Raw genomic sequence first — 22,851 nt, 5'->3', positions numbered from 1 at the left:
CAGTTGATACTCCGTGGAACGTCAGCATCAGTGGTCCCGATGCCGTGCTCCCGGGACGACTGAGCATGTTCACCTGCTTAATGACGTGTACCTTGGACGTGGACTGCACCGTGAGGTGGCCGTTCGAGGGCGGCTTCCCCCTGGGAAGCTACATTTCCGTGCATCGAAACAAACTCTCGTGGATCCCAATCGTGCCCGGAACATTCCAAAATCTCACCTGCGTTGTAGAAAACGTAGCAGCCGGATGCTCGGCCAAAGCCACCAAGATGGTGGAAGTTAAAGGTACCACCTGCTGTCCATTGATTGTTAATCTTATGATCATATTGTTACATCAGATCGGGTATTGTTCAATTGAGCCTAAAATAAAATTATTTCTCTTCCTCTGCAGGTATTCCACTCTCCGGATCTTTACAGCTCACTGGATTATCCACTTTGGTTTTAGGCCTGGCTCTGTTATTGTTGACTTACTAAAAACTCACGGTTACTTCATTGTATATGTTATATTCATTGTTTACTATTTTTTCTACATTGACATTTTATTCTGTGATAGAATTTAATTAAAGGGCACATATTATGAAACGTTGATTTTTTTTTTAAGTGCTTGTTGTAGTTTGCTCTTTGGAGTGGCTGCATACCCATTAAGTGTGAAATTAAACAACCAAGTAAATCTTCTGTTTTCTGCCTATTTTTGAAAATGTGTGAGGTTCTGTACGTACCCCACTGTGATGTAACAGTGAGTCTCATTTACATAATAACATGGCTTACACAACTGCACATCCACTGTAAAGTAAACCTAAGTTATTATAGCGTACCCCAACTAAATAGAACGAATTGTAATCTCTCTACAGGTGGTCAAGGACAGACATGGCCGCTGGTGGAATTTCAATCGCTTTACTGAGCAACTGCTACGAAAAGAAACACTTTCATTCAAGAACATTCACGAGCTGCGGGTGGCCACAAATCAACTCGGTAACTCTGCACACAACCTGTCTAACAAGTTAGCCAGTTAACAGCCAGCCAACTCCACGCTTTCATTCGCTGACGTCCAAGTCACTCAACAGGCCAGGCCCCGCCCTTTAAAGCCACACACATTCAGAGTCACAGATTAAGTGTACAACGTGACGATGGCAACCCCAAGTGGACAAAAATAATACATGTACCTCACATGCATATGTTGTATTGGTATTATGAACAAAGCTTTAAAATATATAAAAATGATAAAAAATAATATATGGTCGCTACTTCACAAATTTCCGTCTATCGCAGGGTGTTCTGGAACATAACCCCTTGCGATAAACAAGGAACTATTGTACTGTCTTTGTGGGCACTCGTTCTTTTTCCACACTTTGGGCTCTGCTTCCACAAGTAGAAGCCACACCCTGGTCATCACGGTAATGTAAGACGGACTCGCCATTGACCGGGATGAGTGCTGGTTCATTTGCATGAGACGGGAAAAGCATCTGAGTTCATCAAGAGACAAGAAATAGGGTGTGTAAAATATTTCTTGATTCTTGGGGTATTTTTGAAAAACATAAAAATAAAGCACAGACATGTTATTAGAATACCAAGGAACGGTTTTAATTTGTAGGGGAAACAGCACAATATGTCTCATTTAGTAGTTTTCTTTCAATGCTGCTTTAGAATTTTATTGCCTATGTTCAGGGAAAGGTTAACATGACTGATGAAAAAGTACCAGTTAGCCATTTAATGTGGATTTAGCTTTGTTACGCTTTGTTTGACTCGATGACAGCCTTTGACCAGGTCGCGTTAATGATTCACTCATGACAAAATGGAGGCCACTGTGACGTAAATCTGGAATTTTCATCCAACATCCTTCGCCTCACTCACTCATTTTTTACACACTTAGGAAATCACACAAAGCAAACAGGTGAGAGAGACAAAGGCCTCCCGTGTGCCAGTTGTATTTGCCTGTAGATTATCTCCCGTTGTCTTGTACAGATTCCGGCTATAAAAACTGAGACAATGATTAAGTTAATTTTACATTATCACAATAAAAAGATTTCCTCCACTACTTGAGTATAGGGGTGTCCAAAAAGACAGTTTTAATATTTGGGTGGATAAATATTTTGACTTTTTAAAAATGTAAGCTCAAATGAAACAGAGTATTTAATAACGTACTATTCTATATATCTATTTTATGAATGTGTATGTGTTCAACAACTAAATTATGCCCAGGTGTTGTAAGAAGCCCATACAGGTAGATAGAGGATACTTTTTACAGCCGATTGACCAGCTTTTTGTGAACAAAAAACTTTGATTGTGATGAATTTGAGTCCCATTTGTTTGTGCTGTTTGACAAGACTGTAGTTTTAGTACACTTATCTGTTATTAACTTTTATTCACAAAGTATAATACTTAGCATTTTAATGCAATTTTATAAGTATGTGAAAATATGGGACATTTTGGAAGAAATTTTTTTTTTTTGCTATTGTCTGATTTTGCGATGAAATCAAAGATTTTTTTTGAAAGACCTTTTCCAATAAAAGTTAGTTTAAAAAAAATAAAATCAATCTCTTAATTTCTTAATTTATATGAATTTAGAGTACATTAATTCAAAATTATTATCTTTAATCTGGAAGCTGTTGAAAATGTAAAAATAGTACAAAAATGTTTTTATTTTATTTATAGCACAGGTATGCTATATACCCTGTCTCAGTTTAGGCAATGCAATACGGTGTTTGCTGTGTAATGTTGGGAAATCTCTGACAAACTGTTTGCCTACTTTGTAAAGCCAGAGGTGCAACAGGAACTGGCGTTCAATTGAGAAAGAACTCCCCAAGACACAGACAGTATTCTTGGCCAATGAGTATCAGATAGTTAGTTGTTGATTTGTTCCAGGTTTCACTAAATGAGTGTACGCATAACGGAGGAGACACTGTAGAGTGTAGCCGTCCTCTGTAAATACGCCACAGACATATTGCGGGATGTATTTCTGGGAAATAACCACTTTCTGATCCTTTCAACTATGAGTCAATGTGAGGGCGAATTGAGTTTAATAAGAACTGTTTAATAATACATGTTTTTTGGCCTTCATGTCACCATATTAGGATGCATTGACAAAATAATTACAGCTCTGGAAAGCCCACATCACAGGCTTTAATACAAGGTATGACTCAATGTGGTTTATTGCAAATATATTTTATACTTTGACCAATAATTTATCTTAATGATCTCAAGGTCAATAGCAACAAAAAACTAAACAGCTGAACAACTACCATAATTTCTCAATTATAAGACGTACTTTGTTGCTGTTAAAAGAGCTCTTATTTTTCCGTGTTTTCTTATTTTTGTTTCATAAACAAGTACTAGGAATACAGCAAATCTGTAAAAATATTTCGTCTCACTAACATCGCAATTGCAACACATCACACTGCCATTTTGCGAGCAAGGGGAATGCCACAGATATGAATAGATACGACACGCCCCTTTTCAACTACGTCCCGGTGGCGACGCTAAGCGAGGAGGGTCAGTCATCAGCGCATTCCATGTGTGTGGACGGAAAAAAAAAGCATGCCGGTACACCGTGCTGCATACGGTTGCGTACAACACCGTACAATTACGACCGTCGACCAACATGGTTGCCACGTAAATACATCAGTTAGCGGGGCTACTACTGTGCCCTGGTGTATCTAGTCTTCATATCTATGTGGGGCGCAAAATAGCTGCGCTGTGATGGGTCGAAGACATCGACACTTCGATAGCTGCTCTCTGATTAGTTGTACACTACGACTGAACATGCTCCAGCCGCGGCCATGAATGATCTGAAATCATTGCTTAAAGTAATGTCGTCAGCAGGTCTCGTCTGGGAGAGAATTGTGCAACAGTAAAGTAACATGAAAAATGCCAGCCGGCAAAAAAAGCAGCATTCAAAAGAAATGTGATTGTTGTAGCTGAGGCATTGGGCAACAGAGAAGCTGGAAGGAAATTTGACGTGAATGAGGCAAACGTTCATGATTGGACGAATAAGAAAGCTCTATTATCAATGAGGAAATGTATCAGGAAGACACACCAGAGGAAAATGCCGAAAGACAGCAATACATAGAGAGATGATGTTATGGGTGTCCGATGGCCAAGTATACACATAGTAAATTTTGGAACTATTGCTTATATTTTCGCAATATTATATTTTGTAAATGTAGCTATCGCAATATATTTTGTAGGCTGCGATACAGTATTGATATGCAAGCGTCATAAAATGATATTTTAGGACAAATTTGTATCTGGGGTCTGGACAGAGGTGGGTAGTAACACGCTACATTTACTCAAGTAAGATTTTTGATAAACTGTACTTGTCAAGAGTACTTGAAATACACTGTACTTTTTACTTTTACTTAAGTATTATGTGAAGAAGGATCGATACTTTTACTCCGTTACATTGATTGACATGCTACATTCGTGCGAGTGCGCGTCTATTTTTAGACTCCATCTTCGAATTCCGCATATGGCGCCAGTTGTGCCAAACAAACGTGAACACTAATGTCATTTGACTCCAATTCACCAATCAGACGACACAAGGCAGTCACATGACCACGTACGTAGCCTTCACGAGCCAATCAAAATGACCCATTTTAGAAAAATGTGTGTTTACAGACCAAAAAAACAACAGCTTTGTCATGCAGCTCTTAAATTGTGACTGCCCAAACTTAGTTATTTCAGCCCACTTCTAACTTGAGAAAACACCTTACGGTAAGTTGCAAAATGTTTTTGCTGTTGTTTTGGTATTGGCTGTGGCAAAATTAGCACATGCGCAGCACACACCCACACAATCACTAAGTCTGGTGAGTAAACAGCTTCTTCATGAAGTCATTTAAGCGAATAAAGCAAATAATGTTTCTGTAGGGCCCAGTGCATGTTTTGTTGTTTTTGTGGCAGTTAAAATTTTAAATGGTGGCAGGTGTGTGTCGACTCCCATATACTATTCATTCATTCATTCATCTTCCGTTCCGCTTATTCTAACTATTTTTTTAAATTTGATGTTCATGCTCTGATTTAAAAAAAATAATAATAATTAGAAGTTACTCACAAATTACTCTTTACTTAAGTAGTTTTTTCATTGAGTACTTTCTTACGCTTACTCAAGTAAATATTTGGATGACTACTTTTTACTTTTACTTGAGTCATATTATTCTAAAGTAACAATACTCTTACTTGAGTACAATATTTGGCTACTCTACCCACCTCTGGGTCTGGAGAAAATATCTATATCGCAGTGTATCGTTCTACTATTATACCATACTGGTACATAAGCGTCATATATCGATCCAACAAGGAGTTTACGTCTCGGTTTGATCTGCACAGAAAAAGCCTTTAGCCTAAAAGCCCTGATTAAACACCAGTGCCTGGCCTCCCTTAGTCCACCTAAACATACCCCTTGTCATCATTTGTCATGTGAAGAACTTCACCCAAGATAGCAAACAAAGATGGAAAACAGAAGCCTCCTGCAGATAAGAACTTGGGTGTTTGAGGAGAGGGGGGTAGACGTATATAATGGTCGCAGGAAAGAGGTTGTCTGATACCTCAAAATGGAGAGAAAACAAGCTGTTGTGCTGCTGTTTCTAATACAAGGTGACTCTAATGTGATGATTGGGGAGTGGTTCAGGTTTATCACTCTACTTCTTCTCCCTAACCCTAAAATCAAACCCCTAACACTACCTGAACCCTTCTTTTTCACCTCAACTAGGAATTCTATTTTCTGGCGCCATCCAGGTCCGGCCGTCCTCCAACCCCGCCGCGGTCGGGGACACCCTGACGCTGTCCCTCTCACCGGCTGCCGATCTGAGGGGGGGAAGCTGGGCGGTGGGCGACTCCCTTATCATCACCTGGCTTGGGGACCAGCAAGCAGTTTTCCCCAACCACAGCGGCAGGGCGTCGGTGAACGTCCGCACGGCCGCCCTCACCCTCATCTCGCTCACCCTGGAGGACTCGGGAGTGTACGTGGTGCAGAGCAGCGATCCCCTGCTTATGGCCAATGCCTCTGTCACTGTTCTGGGTGAGATGATTGATACTTTTCACAAAGTCATATCATGGATCTCAAATATGAAGTACAAGCACTGTACTCTCATCAAAATAAGCAGTCGCTTGGCAGATATTGTCCCATTTTTCAAAAAAAGGCCTTCAAGCTGTTTATTGACACTCCCAGTTGAACTTTACTGTCAAACTAAACATGAAACAAAGATAATTACTGCAGCTTACTAAGGAAATGGTACCGTCTCCATTTTTATCAGTAATTCTGTAATATAATGCCCGAGGTCGCCTTCTTTATAAAGAACAATATCATAGAGTGCTATTTTTCATCTTTTGCATTTTTATGATAGACTGGAACAGATTAATGGCATTTTCATTCATTTCAATGGCGAAAGATGATTTGAGAGGCTTTTTTTGAGCTACAAGCATGGTCATGCAACAAATTAAACTTGTATCTTAAGTCACCACTATATACTGTATTCAAAAACTTAATTTGACCATCGCTAAACATTTGAATGCACATGTCCAACTGCACATTGTTTTATTTCTTTTTGCACAACTTTCTTTTCTGTAATAAGAAACTGAATGGCCAAATTCTCAACAGGTATTTGATTCATGATATTTTGAATGAAATACAGTATACGTGTCAACAGTATCTTTGACCATTTAAGTTGTTCTGCTACCGCACATTGTGACTTTCATGCTAAGCCTTTACAATTTTCTGATGTGATGAAAAAAGACTATCCTGAAACAATATTGACTTTATTATTTCATGTGATACATTATTTGTACTCACAACCAGGAAACAGAATGATATTTTTTTTTCATGCAGCAATAGCTTGTGTGTCTTTTGGCTTATGTTGCCCTTTTGGCTCACGTGAGACTTTTTGGCGCCACACATGCTTGTATCAGCTCCCACCTGACTTGTCCTGTTACGCTCCAGTTGGAGCAATAGCTCCATCATAATAATAATCATCATAGGCAACATCTCCGGGCTTTAAGCATGTGTTATTTTTTTATTGTGTTGTATGAAATATCCACACAATTTTATATTATGCACCCATATTATACACAATGCAAAAATGCGACACAGTAGTGGACAAAAGGTTACTGTAAGACAGTTATTCTGCTAGTGTGCCCTAGTCATTCTACCAGCATACTGAATTCTCTTACTAGTGAGGACAAAGCACGTACTAGTACATGGACCTTAGACAAGTATCAGTAGTAGTACAGTACTAAAATAGTTGTCCAGTAGTAGTAGTAGTATGCCCGTTAAGGTTAGTGTGATTAACATTTTACTTCCTTACAGACGGTGTGCACTTGGAATGTTCACGTATGATAGGTTCTTCGCCTTGTTCGAACAATACGTTATTTTATCGTGCAATCGTTATAATAATCTTCAGCACTGTACTGTATGTTTTTGTCGTGGCCAGAGCCCGTTTCAAATGTGACGCTAGGGTCGAATCAAAGTCACCTGATGGAGTCTGCCCCGGCGGTCGTCACGTGCTACGTCTCCTCGGGATCCTCGCCCTCTTTCCTGTGGTTCAATGGCAGCTCGGAGGTGATGGCCGACGAAAGGGTCGTGTTCTCCGACGGAAATTCAACTCTGTCCGTACATAACATGAGCCGCTACGACCGCGGCCCATTCAGGTGCTTTGCGTTCAACCCCGTCAGCAACGCCACCAGCGACCCATTGACCTTCACCGTCAACTGTGAGCGTTCAAACCCAAACATTCGGTTACGATCTAGACAGCGTTAACATTTTCCTCTTCCTCCTCAGACGGCCCGGACAACATGGCTCTCACGGTCAATGGGCAGCACGCCACTTCTTTTCTGAGCGGAACCAACCTGACCGCGTTGTGCTCAGCCCAGTCCGGTCCTCCGGCCCTGCTTCGCTGGGCTTTCAAGGGCCGGTTTCTAAACGTCACAGGCCCGTCATTAGGACTGGTCAACGTCAACCAGGACCACAGTGGACCTTATTCTTGTCTGGCCTTCAACAAGGAAACCAACAGGAGGAGCAACATCACCAAAGACATCCTCATAAGTAGTAAGTATCCTCATATGTACCTCCATCCATCCATTTTCTTCCGCTTATTCAAAGTAAGGTCACGGGGGCAGCAGCTTAAGCAGGGAAGCCCAGACTTCCCTCTCCCCAGTCACTTCATCCAGCTCTTCTGGGGGGATCCTGAGGCGTTCCCAGGCCAGGCGAGAGATATAGTAACTCCAGCGTGTCCTCCCAGTGGGACGTACCCAGAACACCTAACCAGGGAGGCATCCTAACCAGATGCCCGAACCACCTCATCTGGCTTCTCTCAATGTGGAGCAGTAGCGGCTCGACTCTGAGCCCCTCCCGGATGACCGAGCGCCTCACCTTATCTCTAAGGGGGAGTCTGGACACCCCGCGGAGGGAACTCATTTCAGCCTCTTGTATGCGTGATCTTGTTCTTTCGGTCATGACCCACAGCTCGTGACCATAGGTGAGGGTAGGAACGTAGATCGACCGGTAAATTGAGAGCTTTGCCTTTCGGCTCGGCTCCTTCTCCACCATGGCAGACCAATACAGAGTCCACATCACCGCATCACATACTGTATGTACCTGTACATGTGAAATACTGTATATCACGCTATTGATTGCACATTGGCTCCCTCAAGTGGTAGGTGAAAGAATCACTAAATTAAACTGCATTATGTTCCAGTGGCTTGTACTTCTTTTCCAATCCAGGACAGTATGTTTGTTAAGTACAGGTCAGTTGTATTTAACTTTTAAGTACAATACATTTGTATTTAGTCTTTTTGGAGTGTTTGTTTTCAAACATTTATTTAGGGTATTATTTTTATATAACTTTTATGTGAAATAAGTAGGGTTTTCGCCCCTATATTTAAGCGCGGTGTTAATGTTCAAACAGTGAATAATCGTGGAGTGGATCAAATTTTCTTTTTTAAATCCAGTACAGTACATTTTCATGTACAGCATATTTTTTTTACTTTTCAAGTAGTATGGTGCATTTTTTAAGTAAAGTTTAGTTTCATTTAACTTTCAAGTGCAATACATTTGGATTTAAACTGAGTACTAGTTAGAGTAGTAGTATCAGATATACTGGTATATGCGACGAGTGATTGTCTGGCGTATGTGTGCTTCGTCTCCTATCTGCAGAGTCCCACACGCCATCATTGCAACAGCACGGATTTCACGTGGGGATCCTTTACATGATGCCGTGGCTTGGATTGCTCCTGTCCATACTCTGTAAGAGATCTTGAAATAACTTGTGAGGTCATCTAGTGTGTGTGTGTGTGTGTGTGTGCTTGTGTGCGTGTATACATACACACATATATATACTGTAGACAGGTTATATTACCTGTCTGCATGTGTTATATATATATACATATATATGTGTGTGTGTTGTGTGTGTCTATATATATATATATATATATATATATATATATATATATATATATATACTGCGATTGGCTGGCAACCAGTTCAGGGTGTACCTGCCCGATCATAGCTGGGATAGGCTCCACCACGCCTTAGTGAGGCGACCTTAGTGAGAAAATGGATGGACTATTTTTTATATTGCAGCCATTTGCTAAAATCATTTAAGTTCATTTTTTTCCACATTAATGTACACACAGCACCCCCTATTGACAGAAAAACTGAATTGTTGAAATTTTTGCAGATTTATAAAAAAAGAAAAACTGAAATAGCACACAGCCATAAGTATTCAGACCCTTTGCTCAGTATTGAGTAGCAGCTCTTGAGCTAATACAGCCATGAGTCTTTTTGGGAATAATGCAACCAGTTTTTCACACCTAGATTTGGGGATCATCTGCCGTTCCTCCTTGCAGTTCCTCTCCAGTTCTGCCAGGTTGGATGGTGAACATTGGCGAGTAGTCATTTTCAGGTCTTTCCAGAGATGCTCAATTGGGTTTAAGTCAGGGCTCTGAAGCCACTCCTTCGGTATTTTAGCTGTGTGCTTAGGGTCATTGTCTTTTTTTAAGGTGCACCTTCAGCCCAGTCTGAGCACTTTGGAGAAGGTTTCGTCTAGGATATCCCTGTACTTGGCCGCATTCATCTTTCCTTTGATTCCAACCAGTCTCCCTGTCCCTGCCGCTGAAAAACACACCCACAGCATGATGCTGCCACCACCCTGCTTCACTGTTGGAACTGTATTGGACAGGTGATGAGCAGTGCCTGTTTTTTCCACACATGCCACTTAGAATTAAGGCCTGCAATTTCTATCTCGGGCTTATCAGACCAGAGAATCTTTTGTCTCACCATCTTGGAGTCGTTCAGGTGGTTTTTAGCAAACTCCACGTGGGCTTTCATGTGTCTTGCACTGAGCGAGGCTTCCGTCGGGCAGTCTGCCATAAAGCCCCGACTAGTGGAGGGCTGCAGTGATGGTCGACTTTCTAGAACTTTCTACCATCTCCCGACTGCATCTCTGGAGCTCAACCACAGTGATATTTGGGTTCTTCTTTACCTCTCTCACCAAGGCTCTTCTGCCCCGATTGCTCAGTTTGGCCGTACGGCTAGCTCGAGGAAGGGTTCTGGCCGTCCCAAACGTCTTCCATTTAAGGATTATGGATGCCACTGTGGTCTTAGGAACCTTAAGTGCAGCAGAAATTATTTTGTAACCTTGGCCAGATCTGTACCTTGCCACAATTCTGTCTCTGAGCTCTTCAGGCAGTTCCTTTGACCTCATGATTCTCATTTGCTCTGACATGCACTGTGAGCTGTAAGGTCTTATATAGACAGGGATGTGTCTTTCCGAATCAAGTCCAATCAGTATAATCAAACAGCTAGACTCCAATGAAGGTGTGGAACCATTTTCAGGATGATCAGAAGAAATGGACAGCACCCGAGTTAAATATATGTCTGTCACAGCAAAGAGTCTGAATACTTATCGCTGTGTGATATTTCAGTTTTTTTTAATAATAAATCAGCAAAAAATTCAACAATTAAGTTTTTTTTCTGTCAATATGGGGTGCTGTGTGTACATTGAGGTAAAAAATGAACTTAAATGATTTTAACAAATGGCTGCAATATAACAAAGAGTGAATAAATTTAAGGGGGTCTGAAAACTTTCCGTACCCACTGTGTGTGTGTGTGTGTGTGTGTGTGTGTGTGTGTATACATACACACACACAGTCCCCTCCAAAAGTATTGGAATGGCAAGGTCAATTCCTTTTTGTTGTTGTTGCATACTGAAGACATTTGGGTTTCAGATCAAAAGATGAATACGAGACAAAAGTTCAGAATTCCATTTTTATTTTTTCTTCCGATTAATTAGGAGAAGCTTCATCATGCAACAAGACAATGAGCCAAAACACACTGCCAACACAACAAAGGACTTCATGAGGGCTAAAAAGTGGAAGGTCTTAGACTGGCCAAGTCAATCATCAGACCGTAACCCAATAGAGCATGTATTTTACCTCCTGAAGAGGAGACTGAAGGGAGAACCCTCCAGAAATGAACAAGAACAGAAAGAGGCTGCAGTAAAGGCTTGGAAAAACATTTCAAATGAAGAATGCAACAGTCTGGTGAAGTCAATGGGTCGCAGGCTTGATGGAGTTATTGCAAGTAAGGGTTATGCTACCAAATATTAAATGTTCACTTTAAGTTAATTTAATAATGTCTGTTCCAATACCTTTGCTCAATGGAAAAGTGGGTGGCTTCAAACAAAAGGTGCTCGGTCCTGAGTTGTTTAACAGAACTAGATGGAAATACCATGAAATAAAAGCTGGAATTCTGAACATTTGTCTCATGATCATCTTTTGATCTCAAATCCAATTGTCTTCATATTCTGTACAACAAAAACAAGGGAATTGACCTTGCCATTCCAATACTTGTGGCGGGAACTGTATATATGTGTTTTTTAACAACGTATTGTTTTTAATATAAAAGCTTTGCCCTAATGTGCCCTCAACAGACACAACATTAGGGACACCTATCCAATCTAATACAGTGATTCCCAAACTGTGGTGCACATTCCTACATTTAAACTACCGTTTTATATATTGTGATCATAGATCCCCTTCCCTCATTGTCTGCCTTTATTTTGATATCAAATATGGTTGAGATACTTTAAAGAGAGTTTGTCCCAGAAGTGTCAAGTAGCTGGCAAAAACACTACAGTACTGTACTATGAGATGAGTAGTATGGAGCATAATACTAAAACAATGACTGCTTGTCTTTTTGCAGATGCTGGCAGCCCCCTATGAACAACACATGGTGTACACATGTACCATATTTGTGCAATCGGACCGCTAATGTCTAACGTGAGGGGTGCCCAAACTATTAAAAATAGCATTTGACACAGCCCACCACTGAGAACTAGAGTGGGCTAACTAAAATTTTGTCATTTTGTAAGAAATTGATTTAAAGTTTAAGTATGTCTGCAAAAAATATGGGGAATTTACATTTTGGCGATTTGTATGGCTTTGATAGTTTTTCTGGGTACTTTGTGGCTTTCCTCAGATTTGGGAATGTAGCCATTTGAAAAGAAATATAGTTTTTGGTGGTGCCTTGAGATACAGATTTAATTTGTTCTTTGACCACAGAATCTCAAATTAGCTTTCCCCATTGAAATGAATGGAAGTGCCATTATTCTATTACAGAATCCCCAAAACCAACCTCACAAATAAGTTGTAATGTGTTTTTTAAAAAGACAAATAGCACTCTATTATATGGTACTTTATACAGTAAAAGTAGTCAGGACCTAATTAATTAAAATGTAAAGACAAACCGTTTTTGTCAGACTTTTTGCTTTAATTAAATGGACATTGGCCATGGCCACATGGGGGCGGTATATTACAGACGTGGATATATGGAGATGGTCGCCGCTTCACACTTATCCACAGTATTATTAGTAGTAACATTATTGATTGTTGTTATGATATTGTTTATTTATTATTACCATAATTTATCATGTATAATGCGCATTCCGCCCCCCCACAAAAAAAAATCAAAAATCAATGCTGCGCATTATACATAGGTATAGGGGGAAATGGAAAAAACTTTAACATTTTATAAATCTATGCCGCCATCTAGAGGTTATGAAAAAGGTGTACACTTTCATTCTAATATACCAGCGCCACCGAGAGGCTATGAAAAAGGTGTAGCCTACACTCTCATTCCAATATGACAGGGGTACGTATGACTGCATATCTGAACAGTTGTGCTCATAAGTTTACATACCCTGGCAGAATTTGTGAATTGTTTCTTTTTTTTTTTTTTAAATATGACTGATGACTGAACAACAACCATCATGAATTTATTTGTGGTTATGCTTTGTTTGATGATAATGCTTTTCTGAAATACTTGACAGTTTAATTTGAATCCCATTTAAATAAAACTAGATGTTTTTCGCCTGGCCCTTCATGTTTTCTTTAAAGAATTGTACCCATCTTACAAATTCTGCCCGGGTAATCAAACATATGAGCACAACTGTGTGTTTTATCATTTACTAAATAAAAGTAGGGCTGAGAATACTTCATATTTTAATCATATGGGTAGAAGCAAAATCATGCATTGTAAAAATCCATTATACATAGGTAGAAGGGTTTTCCAGAATTTTGAGGTCAACTTTGGGAGTGCGCATTATACACGAGAAATTACGGTTTATGTTATTACGTTATTCTATTAGTATATTCTTCACAGAGTAGAAGGAATATATGTCTGTGAGTATTGTTATATTACCTGTCTACATGTGTTAATCCACAGTTTCTGTTTAAGTATCTGTTGCTTCAAGGGTTATAACACTGCAAAACTGATGCTACTCATTAACCAGTCTATGGCGTTATGCTACTTTTAAGCTAGCGGACTTTAGTAAGGCAAAGTTATGTGTTTTTTCTCGCAATTCTCACTGTAATTCGCTATTTGCCAAATCGCTGATTATTGTGATGCGAGTTGAGTTCACTACCACCATAAAGTACTTGTATCTTAAATGTTTGCTCGCAAGTCAAAGCAAAAAAAAATCGGCCAAACAATGGTCACTTGAATCTCAAGGCACCTAATAAAATACAAATGTGTTTAATAAAATGAATAATTAATGATTCAATATATTATAATATACAGTATAAATATTTAATAATGAGGTTACTAACACATGTTTAGTGCCATTGTATTGTAAGTCCAAACAGCTTTAAAATCCATCAATAGTTAATTAAATATGATAAATAACATTAAGTTACTAAGATACATATAAATGCACTGGCACCCAAGCTAAAGTACCATTTACTTTCTGAGTTTTCTATCAATCTCTGAATCTGACTTTTCTGGGATGTATTTGCAGGAGGTGGAGCCCGGTTTAATGGGTGTGACCATATTGGAAATTTAAAAATTGCTGGGTGCAATAATAATGGACTATCCCCGCTTTTATGTCAAAATCAGAACTAAACTTTGATTTGGACCCATATTAATCTGAAAAATGTCCCTTTTATGTATTCATTTCTGTACTTAACTTAAAAATAAGAAAAATGGTGTTAGCCCACTCTAGTTCTCAGTGGCTCAACTATGATTAGTAAACTGCTTTGACTGTATATAGAGCTTTTCTCAATATGCAAAGATATAAAATAGTAACATTTCTACTTTTAACATTTTGACGAGCCGGCACGATGGACAACTGGTTTCCTCCCACATCCCAAACACATGCGTGGTAGGTTGATTGGAGACTCTAAATTGCCTGTAGGTGTGAACGAGAGTGCGAATGGTTGTTTGTTTATATGTGCCCTGCAATTGGCTGGCGACTGGTTCAGGGTGTACCCCGCCTCCCGCCCGAAGATAGCTGGGATAGGCTCCGGCAGCCCGCGACCCCAGTGAGGATAAGGATGGATAGATCGACATTTTGATGAATAAAGATAATACATTTTCATGAGAAAGTTGCGTGAAAAACGATTGTTTGTTCCACTTTCTTTTCAGTGTCCAATTTGGGAAACATTTCACATTATGATCCGAATGAAGTGTTTACACTCCTTTAAAGAGCCTCAGCTTAGTAACGGTCGCACCTGTTTTGGGTCTTATTTTTCTTATCACCTTTAACAGAAAGCTGTGATGTTGCAGGTTTTCCAAAATAAATAAATATATACTCATATTTATGAACAATATATAAGTGCTTGGCATATCTTTACCTGCCTTATTGTATTAGTTTTAGTGTGTTAATAAACGTTTTAAGTTTTACGTTTTTCTGTATGCTACCCTCAGAGAAAACATATTGGACACCCCTGATTGAAATCAACAATGTATAATTAATCCGATTCCAATTCTATCATGTTTACTTATTCTAGTATAATGTTTGCCTTCTTTTCATGTGATGTAACAAGCTCCCAATAATAAAGCATTTATCCGGTTGACACGGGTTATTGAAAGTGCACAGAAAGTGCTTGACGCAACCCCAAACATAGCAAACAGGTGAGGGTGGATCAAGAGTAAACACCAAGCGCTTTCGCTTCAGTTTAAAATGCCACAGAGCAAAAGAGGCCCCCTATGCACCTGTATGTAACTCACTAACCCCATTTAGTACTATTTTCAATCATAATAACTTAATAATGCAAAATTATTCATATTTTTTTTTTTATTTGTATCTGTATAAATGGTGACCAATGATCATCAATGACACAAATAAAAGTAAATTTGTGTGTATGGCTGTATATAAAGTAATTTGCCTTTGTTTTTGGCTGTCATTTCAGTGGCTTTTGTCTTCGCACCTTTAGGTCTTTGTACTCTTTGTCCTCACTAGTAAGACGATTCAACACACTAGTAGAATGACTGTTTTACGAGTAAAACATTTTCCACTACTTTGTGACATTACTGCATACTAGTAAAACAACTAAGCCATGTATTGCATTCATCAATTTTCTATATTGATTGGTCGCTACTGGGTGAGCTGGAGCCTCTCCCAGCTGACTTTGGGCGAGAAGCGGTGTACACCTTAAACTGGTCGCCAGCAGGGCACATATAGACAAACACCCATTTGCTCTCAACAACTGAGAGTCTTCAATTAACCTTCCAAGCATGTTTTTGGAACATGGGTGGAAACCAGAGTACCTGGAGCAAATCCACGCAGGATTTGAACCCGTGACCTCTGAACTTTGAGGCGTATGTGCTCACCAGGTTCCCCACTACTGAACGTATCACAAACACATTTTAATTACCATCAGCCGGTTCTACGAAGTATCTTTGTTAGATCAACACCAAAATATTGAATGTTAGCAAAACGTATTATTTTTTTCAATTTGCCTATCGAAAATTGGCGTGAAACTGTTCAGTACACAATTTTTTTAATTATTGTGTATTCAACGTTTGAGGCAATGTTACTTAAGCTCAAAATGTGCTAAAGGAAATGGATGGATAGTAGGGTTCAAACTAGACTGGTCACAAGCGATTGACAGGGTAATATAATAATCAAGTGAGGATAAGCGGTACTGAGAATCGATGGATGGAAAAATATTGTGCTGCCTTGAGATACGGGCTTTTCGAGATACAAGCCGTCGTTCGGACGATTATTATTGATTTTTTTTTTTTTACTTTGATTTTTTACTTTGCCTTTTCCTTGCTAAATGCTCACCCACAATGCAAAATGCCAGACGGGCTAAGGAATAGCATTAATAGTTATATATAACCCTTTAAGCAACGTATATTTGAATACAAACTGTGCAGCAACACATGTAGATAGACTGCACGATCCAGAAGTTGCAATGAATTAGTCAATTAATCAGTCACTGTTTCTAACTCGTCACAGTCTATTTAATTATGATATTACTATATGTTTTATAAAATAAATAATATAGAGTGCAAAATAGGCATTACAAAATATTTTGTTGGGTTTTGTGAGGAGGGTGGAAGCGATTAATGCAATTTCCATTCATTTGAATGGGGAAAGATTTAAGATATGAGCGTGGTCACAGTATGACTTAAACTCGTATCTCAACATAGCACTTTATACTCTGTATTCACATTTTGTCATAAATCTTGTATGGCCCACATAGAACTATGAAATTGAAATGGACTGATAGGGAAAAGGTTCCCCTCCAATGAACTAATAAAAACAACTTTAACCTGTTCTCCAAAAATGTTTTTTCTTCGTCAAACACCAAAATATTGAATGTTCGCAAAAATTTATACATTTTGTGTTTGCCTAACTAAAACTGCGTGGAACTGGCAAAATGTGAAATCATTTATTACATAACCAAATTTTTGTGTTTATTCAACAGCTCAAGGGATGTTGCTTGAACTCAAAGGTCCTTATGTTAGGTTGAAGTTGAATGGAAAGCATCAATGCTGTCTCCCACTCTCGCGACTGGAGGATGGAAAGTTGCTGGACAAGAAAAGAGGTTTACAGTAAATGGACACTCCCTTGGTGCAGCTCTGCAAGGATCAGGGCAAAACAGGGTGTGGTGGTTTTGTGGCTGTGCTAAGCATTTGCATCAACAGAAAGTTGTGCACAGCAAATATTTGCTATCAAGAGAGCAAGTGGGATCGGTTGGCATTGTTGGCTTTGAATAAGTTTAGCTGAGAAGGGCCAAGGGAACGCACCATGGCTGCTTGGTTACCATGTCTCATCCTCATATCAGTGTTATCCTGGACAACAGGTAAGACTTGTGCCATCTATTTAATTCTAATGATATGAAGCACTGCTGTAAACCGACTGTTCTCTGTCTTCAGATCATGTGCGGGCTCAGGGTATACAAGCCTCGGAGAATCCAATACCCGTGGGGAAGAATGTTACCCTTTTCAGCGAGAACCAAGTCACCACGGGCGCGTGGCTCTTTAACAACCAGCTAGTGGTCATCATATTCCCCGGAGGTGTGGTCATCGCTGCCAACTTGATGGGCAGGGTGGTGTTCAATTCCACCACCTCGGCATTGACCGTGATGTCGCTCAGGCTAGGAGATTCTGGGACGTACACGCTCCAGGATGTGGGTTCCTCCGCTTCCCAGTTAGTGCTGTCGGTTCAAGGTAAGAAGTATTTTGAAGAGAGCAACCGTATTTACCAGGAGAAAGACTAGAAAATGGATGGATGGTTATCTGAATGTATGTGCCCTAAACGACGAGTGCTGGATGTAGTTGGCCAAGATTGTCTGTTGACAGCTGAGATAAGATCCAGCTTCCTCTTGACCATGATCAGGCTACACAGCAGAAAATGGATTGAAGGATGGATGGATGGGTGGATGGATGGATGTGTCCTGTGATTTACTGGCAACCATTCCAGGGTGTAGTCTGCCTATTGTGCACAGTCATCTATGATAGGCTCCAGCTTTTCCGTGACCCTGAACAGAATAAGTTGTAGAAAATGGATGGATAGATGGATAGATTGATGTCTGTCACTGATGGTGTACTGGTACACTCGCCTGACTTTGGTGCGGGCAGCATGGGCAGTTCCCACTCAGTGACGGTGCGAATGTGAGTGCGAACGGTTGTCCGTGTCTATATGTGCCCTGCGACTGACTGGCGACCAGTTCAGGGTTTAGTCCGCCTTTCACCCGAAGTCAGCTGGGATACGCTCCAGCGCCCCGCGACCCTAATCAGGATAAGCGGTGTTGAAAATGGATGGATGGATGTCTGTCTGTATTTGCCGTGGGATTGACTGCCGACTCATCAAGGGCGTAGTCTGCCTACTGTGCACAGTCATCTGGGATAAGCTCCAGATTCCCAGTGACCCTGAATTGGATAAACCATAGAAAAATGAATCAATGGCTGGATTGCTAGATGGATGTCTCTTGACCCTGAACAGGATAGGATGGATGGATGGATGGCTCTCAGCGCCTGTGATTGATTGACAACCAATTCAGCAGTCACTTGACAACTTCCGACTTGTTTGGCTTAAATATATGAAAGACTCGACTTGACTTTGAATTGGTATTCCTGAGCCTCAACCTGTCTTAGACAGAACACGTAAAATAAAACAAAACGGACGTATGACTTGACAAGTCTTTCCTGTTAACAGATGATAATCAGCATTAGTTTTTCAAGAATTATTTATTTATTTATTTATTTATTTATTTATTTATTTATTTTTGCCCATGTCAAAAACAACACAGCACGTTGCTGTCTCTAACAGCCTGCTACTGTATCTTCCAAACACTCACAGGCTGTTTTCCTTGCCCCCGATCCCTGGGTTTCTCATGCAATCACAGATCAAGACTCAGCCTACACATTCACAGCCTTACAGAATGTCAGAATTTATAGCACTCAGCACGATTTCATATAACAAATAACTGTACAGTCGTTACAATTCAAACAATTTTAAAAATGCATTCCTAGTGTCAACAAATAAGGTAAAGTGTTATAACAGCTACGCTAACATAACTTTAACATATATTAATGTTAAAGTTATGTTAGCGTAGCTGTTATATCCCTGTAAAGTGAATTCAGAGATGTGTTTCTACATACATTATACGTGTTGAAAATAGTTGCTGTAAATATGTGAAAAAACTGACAACTATGCAGTACTGAATTGTGGTGATATAGCATCAAACTGTTTTTCACCTATTAATGAATCAATTTGTAATTTCATTCTCCGGAGGCTTTTTAGACAATATTTTTTCGAGGCTTAAACATGTAGGGATGTGTAGGCATAAGAAAGTTAACTTAAGTTTTTCAGCGGAACGTGGGTTCACACATTCAGCTGACACGCCTACAGTGTATGAGAGCGGAGACAATGGCTTGATTTTTCATGATTTTGAAACGTCCTTTTATATACTTTGATTCTTTTAATCATTCAAATGCGGCAGGGTTAACGACACTCTTCTCTGTGGTGTGTCAAATTTAGAATACTTTTTTTTCCACTTTACAGTGACTCAAGGTAAAGGAGTTGAATCAGTACTTTTACTTTAACTTCAACTTAAATACAGAGAGGGAGTGCTTTTGCCACCCCTGGTTCGAACTCATCACATGCTTGTTCTCTCAGTTATTCTAGGGAATGACAAACCTTTTGTCGGCTATTCTTTCTCCACAGAGCCCATTTCAGGCGTGACCATGACCGCGAACGGCACAGACCTGGTGGAGTTTAATGACACGGTAACGCTCACCTGCGCCGTGGTCACGGGCACTTCCCTGTCCTTCACGTGGCTCAACGACACCGCCAAGGTGACGCCCGGCGAATACGTCCATATCAGCGACGATGGTTCCCAGCTCACCATCGCCAAAGTGAAGCGCTACGATGAGGGCCCCATCAAGTGTAACGTGACCAATGGCATCAGCCAGGGAATCAGTTCATCTGTACTATTCAACATCAGCTGTGAGTTAGGAGCATTGTCATAGCATTTCATTTCCAACAAATCTTAAATGTGGCTGTTGAGGTACTTGAAGATTTACCCATGTATTTGCCTTAACTCAAATAAGGCCAATAAACAAAAGGGATTTACAGTGAGATAGGCACATGGAAAATGGATGGATTGATGGATGAATGGATGGACAGGAAACAAATTCAGGTAATCATGAAAATTAGTTCCAAAACACACATTACTTAACTAAGACTTGGCATCGAAGTACATCGCACCAAACAAATTAACCACACGGCTGAAATACTCACTAAGCTAAAGTTGTTAATTGTTAATTTAGGTAATCACATTTGACAGGCAACGTGATGATTAGCATTGTCAAGCTAGCATTAGCGTGTTGAAATAATCGCTAAGCTAATATGCAAATAACCACTTGAAAAAAATGTGACATTCGTTGCCGTTAGCATTAGCATGTAGACAATCTACTCAAACTAAATCCCACCAGTGGTATTCAGTGTTCCCTTGATATTGTACGTACATATTTTAAACAATCATTGTTATGAATGTTCAGCATTCGCTAATTCCCATATTCACAGATTTTTTGGGGGGGAACCAATCTTCCGTTATTTGCTAAAAAAAATAATAATAATAATAATAATAAAAGTTAGTATTAGCAAGTTAGTTAGAACAAAAAAAGTGCTTGGCCGCCATCTTGTAGCAAACATTTTTAGAAGGGGCCTCAATAATGTGGATTTTTGCTGTTCGCTGCAGGGGAACACTGTATTATTACTTACTGTAAAGCCCTCGCATGTCGAAACAGAGCGCCACAGTTGCTAATGCCCCTTTCAGCCATTGATTGGAACATTGCTAGAACATTAAAACACACAAAGACAATGACTATACTCAAGCAGAAGCGTCTTTCAGCCAGAGCTCTTACCCAAACACACGCAGACTCACCGACATCACACACCACTTCACCAGGCCCCACCTTTTAAAGGCACCTACATATACACAGACACTATAATACATGCAGTATTTCCTACACCCTTTATGCTTGCAATTTGTTTTTGGGTGTTGAAATACATTTACGTCTTTACAAAAGTGTGTTAAATAACTGTAAGAGGGTTTTAATAAGTTTGAATGTGTTTAAAGGGGAACTACTGTCAAAACTTTGTTATATTTTAAATGTGCATATCTTCTTTATGTAATGTTTACTTAAATCTACAAGGTACTTCATTTATTCTAAAAAAATATATATATATATATTTTCTAAACTGTATGTAATTGCCTACGGTGGCTGCCATTTTTACGGCATTTCACTCTAACAAGTGTGCGAAGTCGTGAGGATGTGACATGTATCAGTCCTTTCTGCCTGCTTTATTTCTTGACAAAACTAGACAACGGTAAATATTCAGCAACAACAAGCTGCACATTGGTCAGATCCACTTATCTAGCCAGCTGATGGCGGACGCACTGCCTTGCAACGGCTGTTTTCATCAGTCATCAGCCGCCGGCATTAGTGGCTAGTGGCTAACAACTAGCTGCCTTGGACACGTCGCTCGGCCACTCGACCGGTGCCAGTGAGCCACGAGTGCCCAGTAGGCTCCCAACAGTCGGCAGAATACTTTTCAAAAGCAGTTTAATCAGCAACGAGTTACACTAATTGTGAGGTCACTTCGACATTTTCGGTCTCTGACTGGTGACGTTTTCTCCCAAAATGGTGCTGCTCATACATTGATAAATTATTCCATTTAATCCTTACTAACATGTTTTGACTCATGCTGACACGTACTGCAATGTATTCTTGCAAAAAAAAAAAGGGGGGGGGGGGGGTTCATTCCCATTTAAAGCACGTGGGAGAGATAAAACTATTAAAAGTGTTTTTTATATGGTCTCTCTATATGATAGATTATCTGCACCATTGCTGGTGGATCTGGAACATATCCCCTGCAGTAAATGGGTTTGCTGTACAAGCAACTCATTAGCTTCTGTCCAGTATCATTTTCCAGGGCTTGGCTTTTTCACTGTGAAGATTTCTTTCATTTCTCCAGATGGACCCACAGCTGCCGCCGTGTCAGTCGTGCCCCCTATGCACACCCACATCACGGGTTCAAACATCACCCTCTCGTGCTTGGCCGAGTCCAAGCCCCCGGCAACGATCCAGTGGATGTTGGACGGGGTGAACCTCAACCACTTCGGGGTGCAGCTTGAACTACTAATGGTTGCTGAGAACCATTCGGGGGACTACCAGTGTCTCCTCCACAACTCTGTGACATCCAGGTTCAGCAGCACGAGCGCAATGATCAGGATCATGGGTAAGGTTGGGTGTTCTGTTGTTATAAGTGGTAGAAAATGGATGGTTGTCTGTATGTGCCTTGTGAATGATTGCCGACCAATTTGAGGTGGAGCGTGAAGCAGTCAGCTCGGATAGGCTCCAGCTTTCCTGTGACCCTCAACAGCATAAGTGGTTGAAAAAGGATGGATGGATGGATCGACGCACAGACAGATAGGTGGTTGTGTCTGTCTATATGTGCCCTGCAATTGATTGGTGACCAATCCAGTATCTCTTTCGGCCACAGTTAGCTGGGATACGATCCAGCTTCCCCATGACCCTGTACGAGCAAATGGAGAAATATATGTATGATT

The 22,851-nt window shown here is 40.2% G+C and overlaps 1 protein-coding gene across 1 annotated transcript in view; it reads left to right on the top strand.

Annotated features, from left to right (window-relative positions):
• The window catches only part of ceacam1 (CEA cell adhesion molecule 1), a 58,239-nt gene that overhangs the window by 19,076 nt on the left and 16,312 nt on the right, over positions 1-22,851 (top strand). Inside the window, exons 13-23 of the mRNA XM_061776417.1 lie at positions 4-191; positions 259-282; positions 849-969; positions 5,702-6,010; positions 7,419-7,697; positions 7,766-8,032; positions 9,140-9,229; positions 17,197-17,316; positions 17,648-17,941; positions 19,941-20,222; positions 22,257-22,520. Of these exons, the coding sequence (XP_061632401.1) occupies positions 4-191; positions 259-282; positions 849-969; positions 5,702-6,010; positions 7,419-7,697; positions 7,766-8,032; positions 9,140-9,229; positions 17,197-17,316; positions 17,648-17,941; positions 19,941-20,222; positions 22,257-22,520 (2,238 nt within the window). The remainder of the gene's footprint in view (positions 1-3; positions 192-258; positions 283-848; positions 970-5,701; positions 6,011-7,418; positions 7,698-7,765; positions 8,033-9,139; positions 9,230-17,196; positions 17,317-17,647; positions 17,942-19,940; positions 20,223-22,256; positions 22,521-22,851) is intronic.

This window comes from Phyllopteryx taeniolatus, chromosome 6, assembly GCF_024500385.1.
Source record: "Phyllopteryx taeniolatus isolate TA_2022b chromosome 6, UOR_Ptae_1.2, whole genome shotgun sequence".
Classification (NCBI taxonomy): domain Eukaryota; kingdom Metazoa; phylum Chordata; class Actinopteri; order Syngnathiformes; family Syngnathidae; genus Phyllopteryx; species Phyllopteryx taeniolatus.
This window is presented reverse-complemented; position numbering and strand designations above follow the sequence as displayed.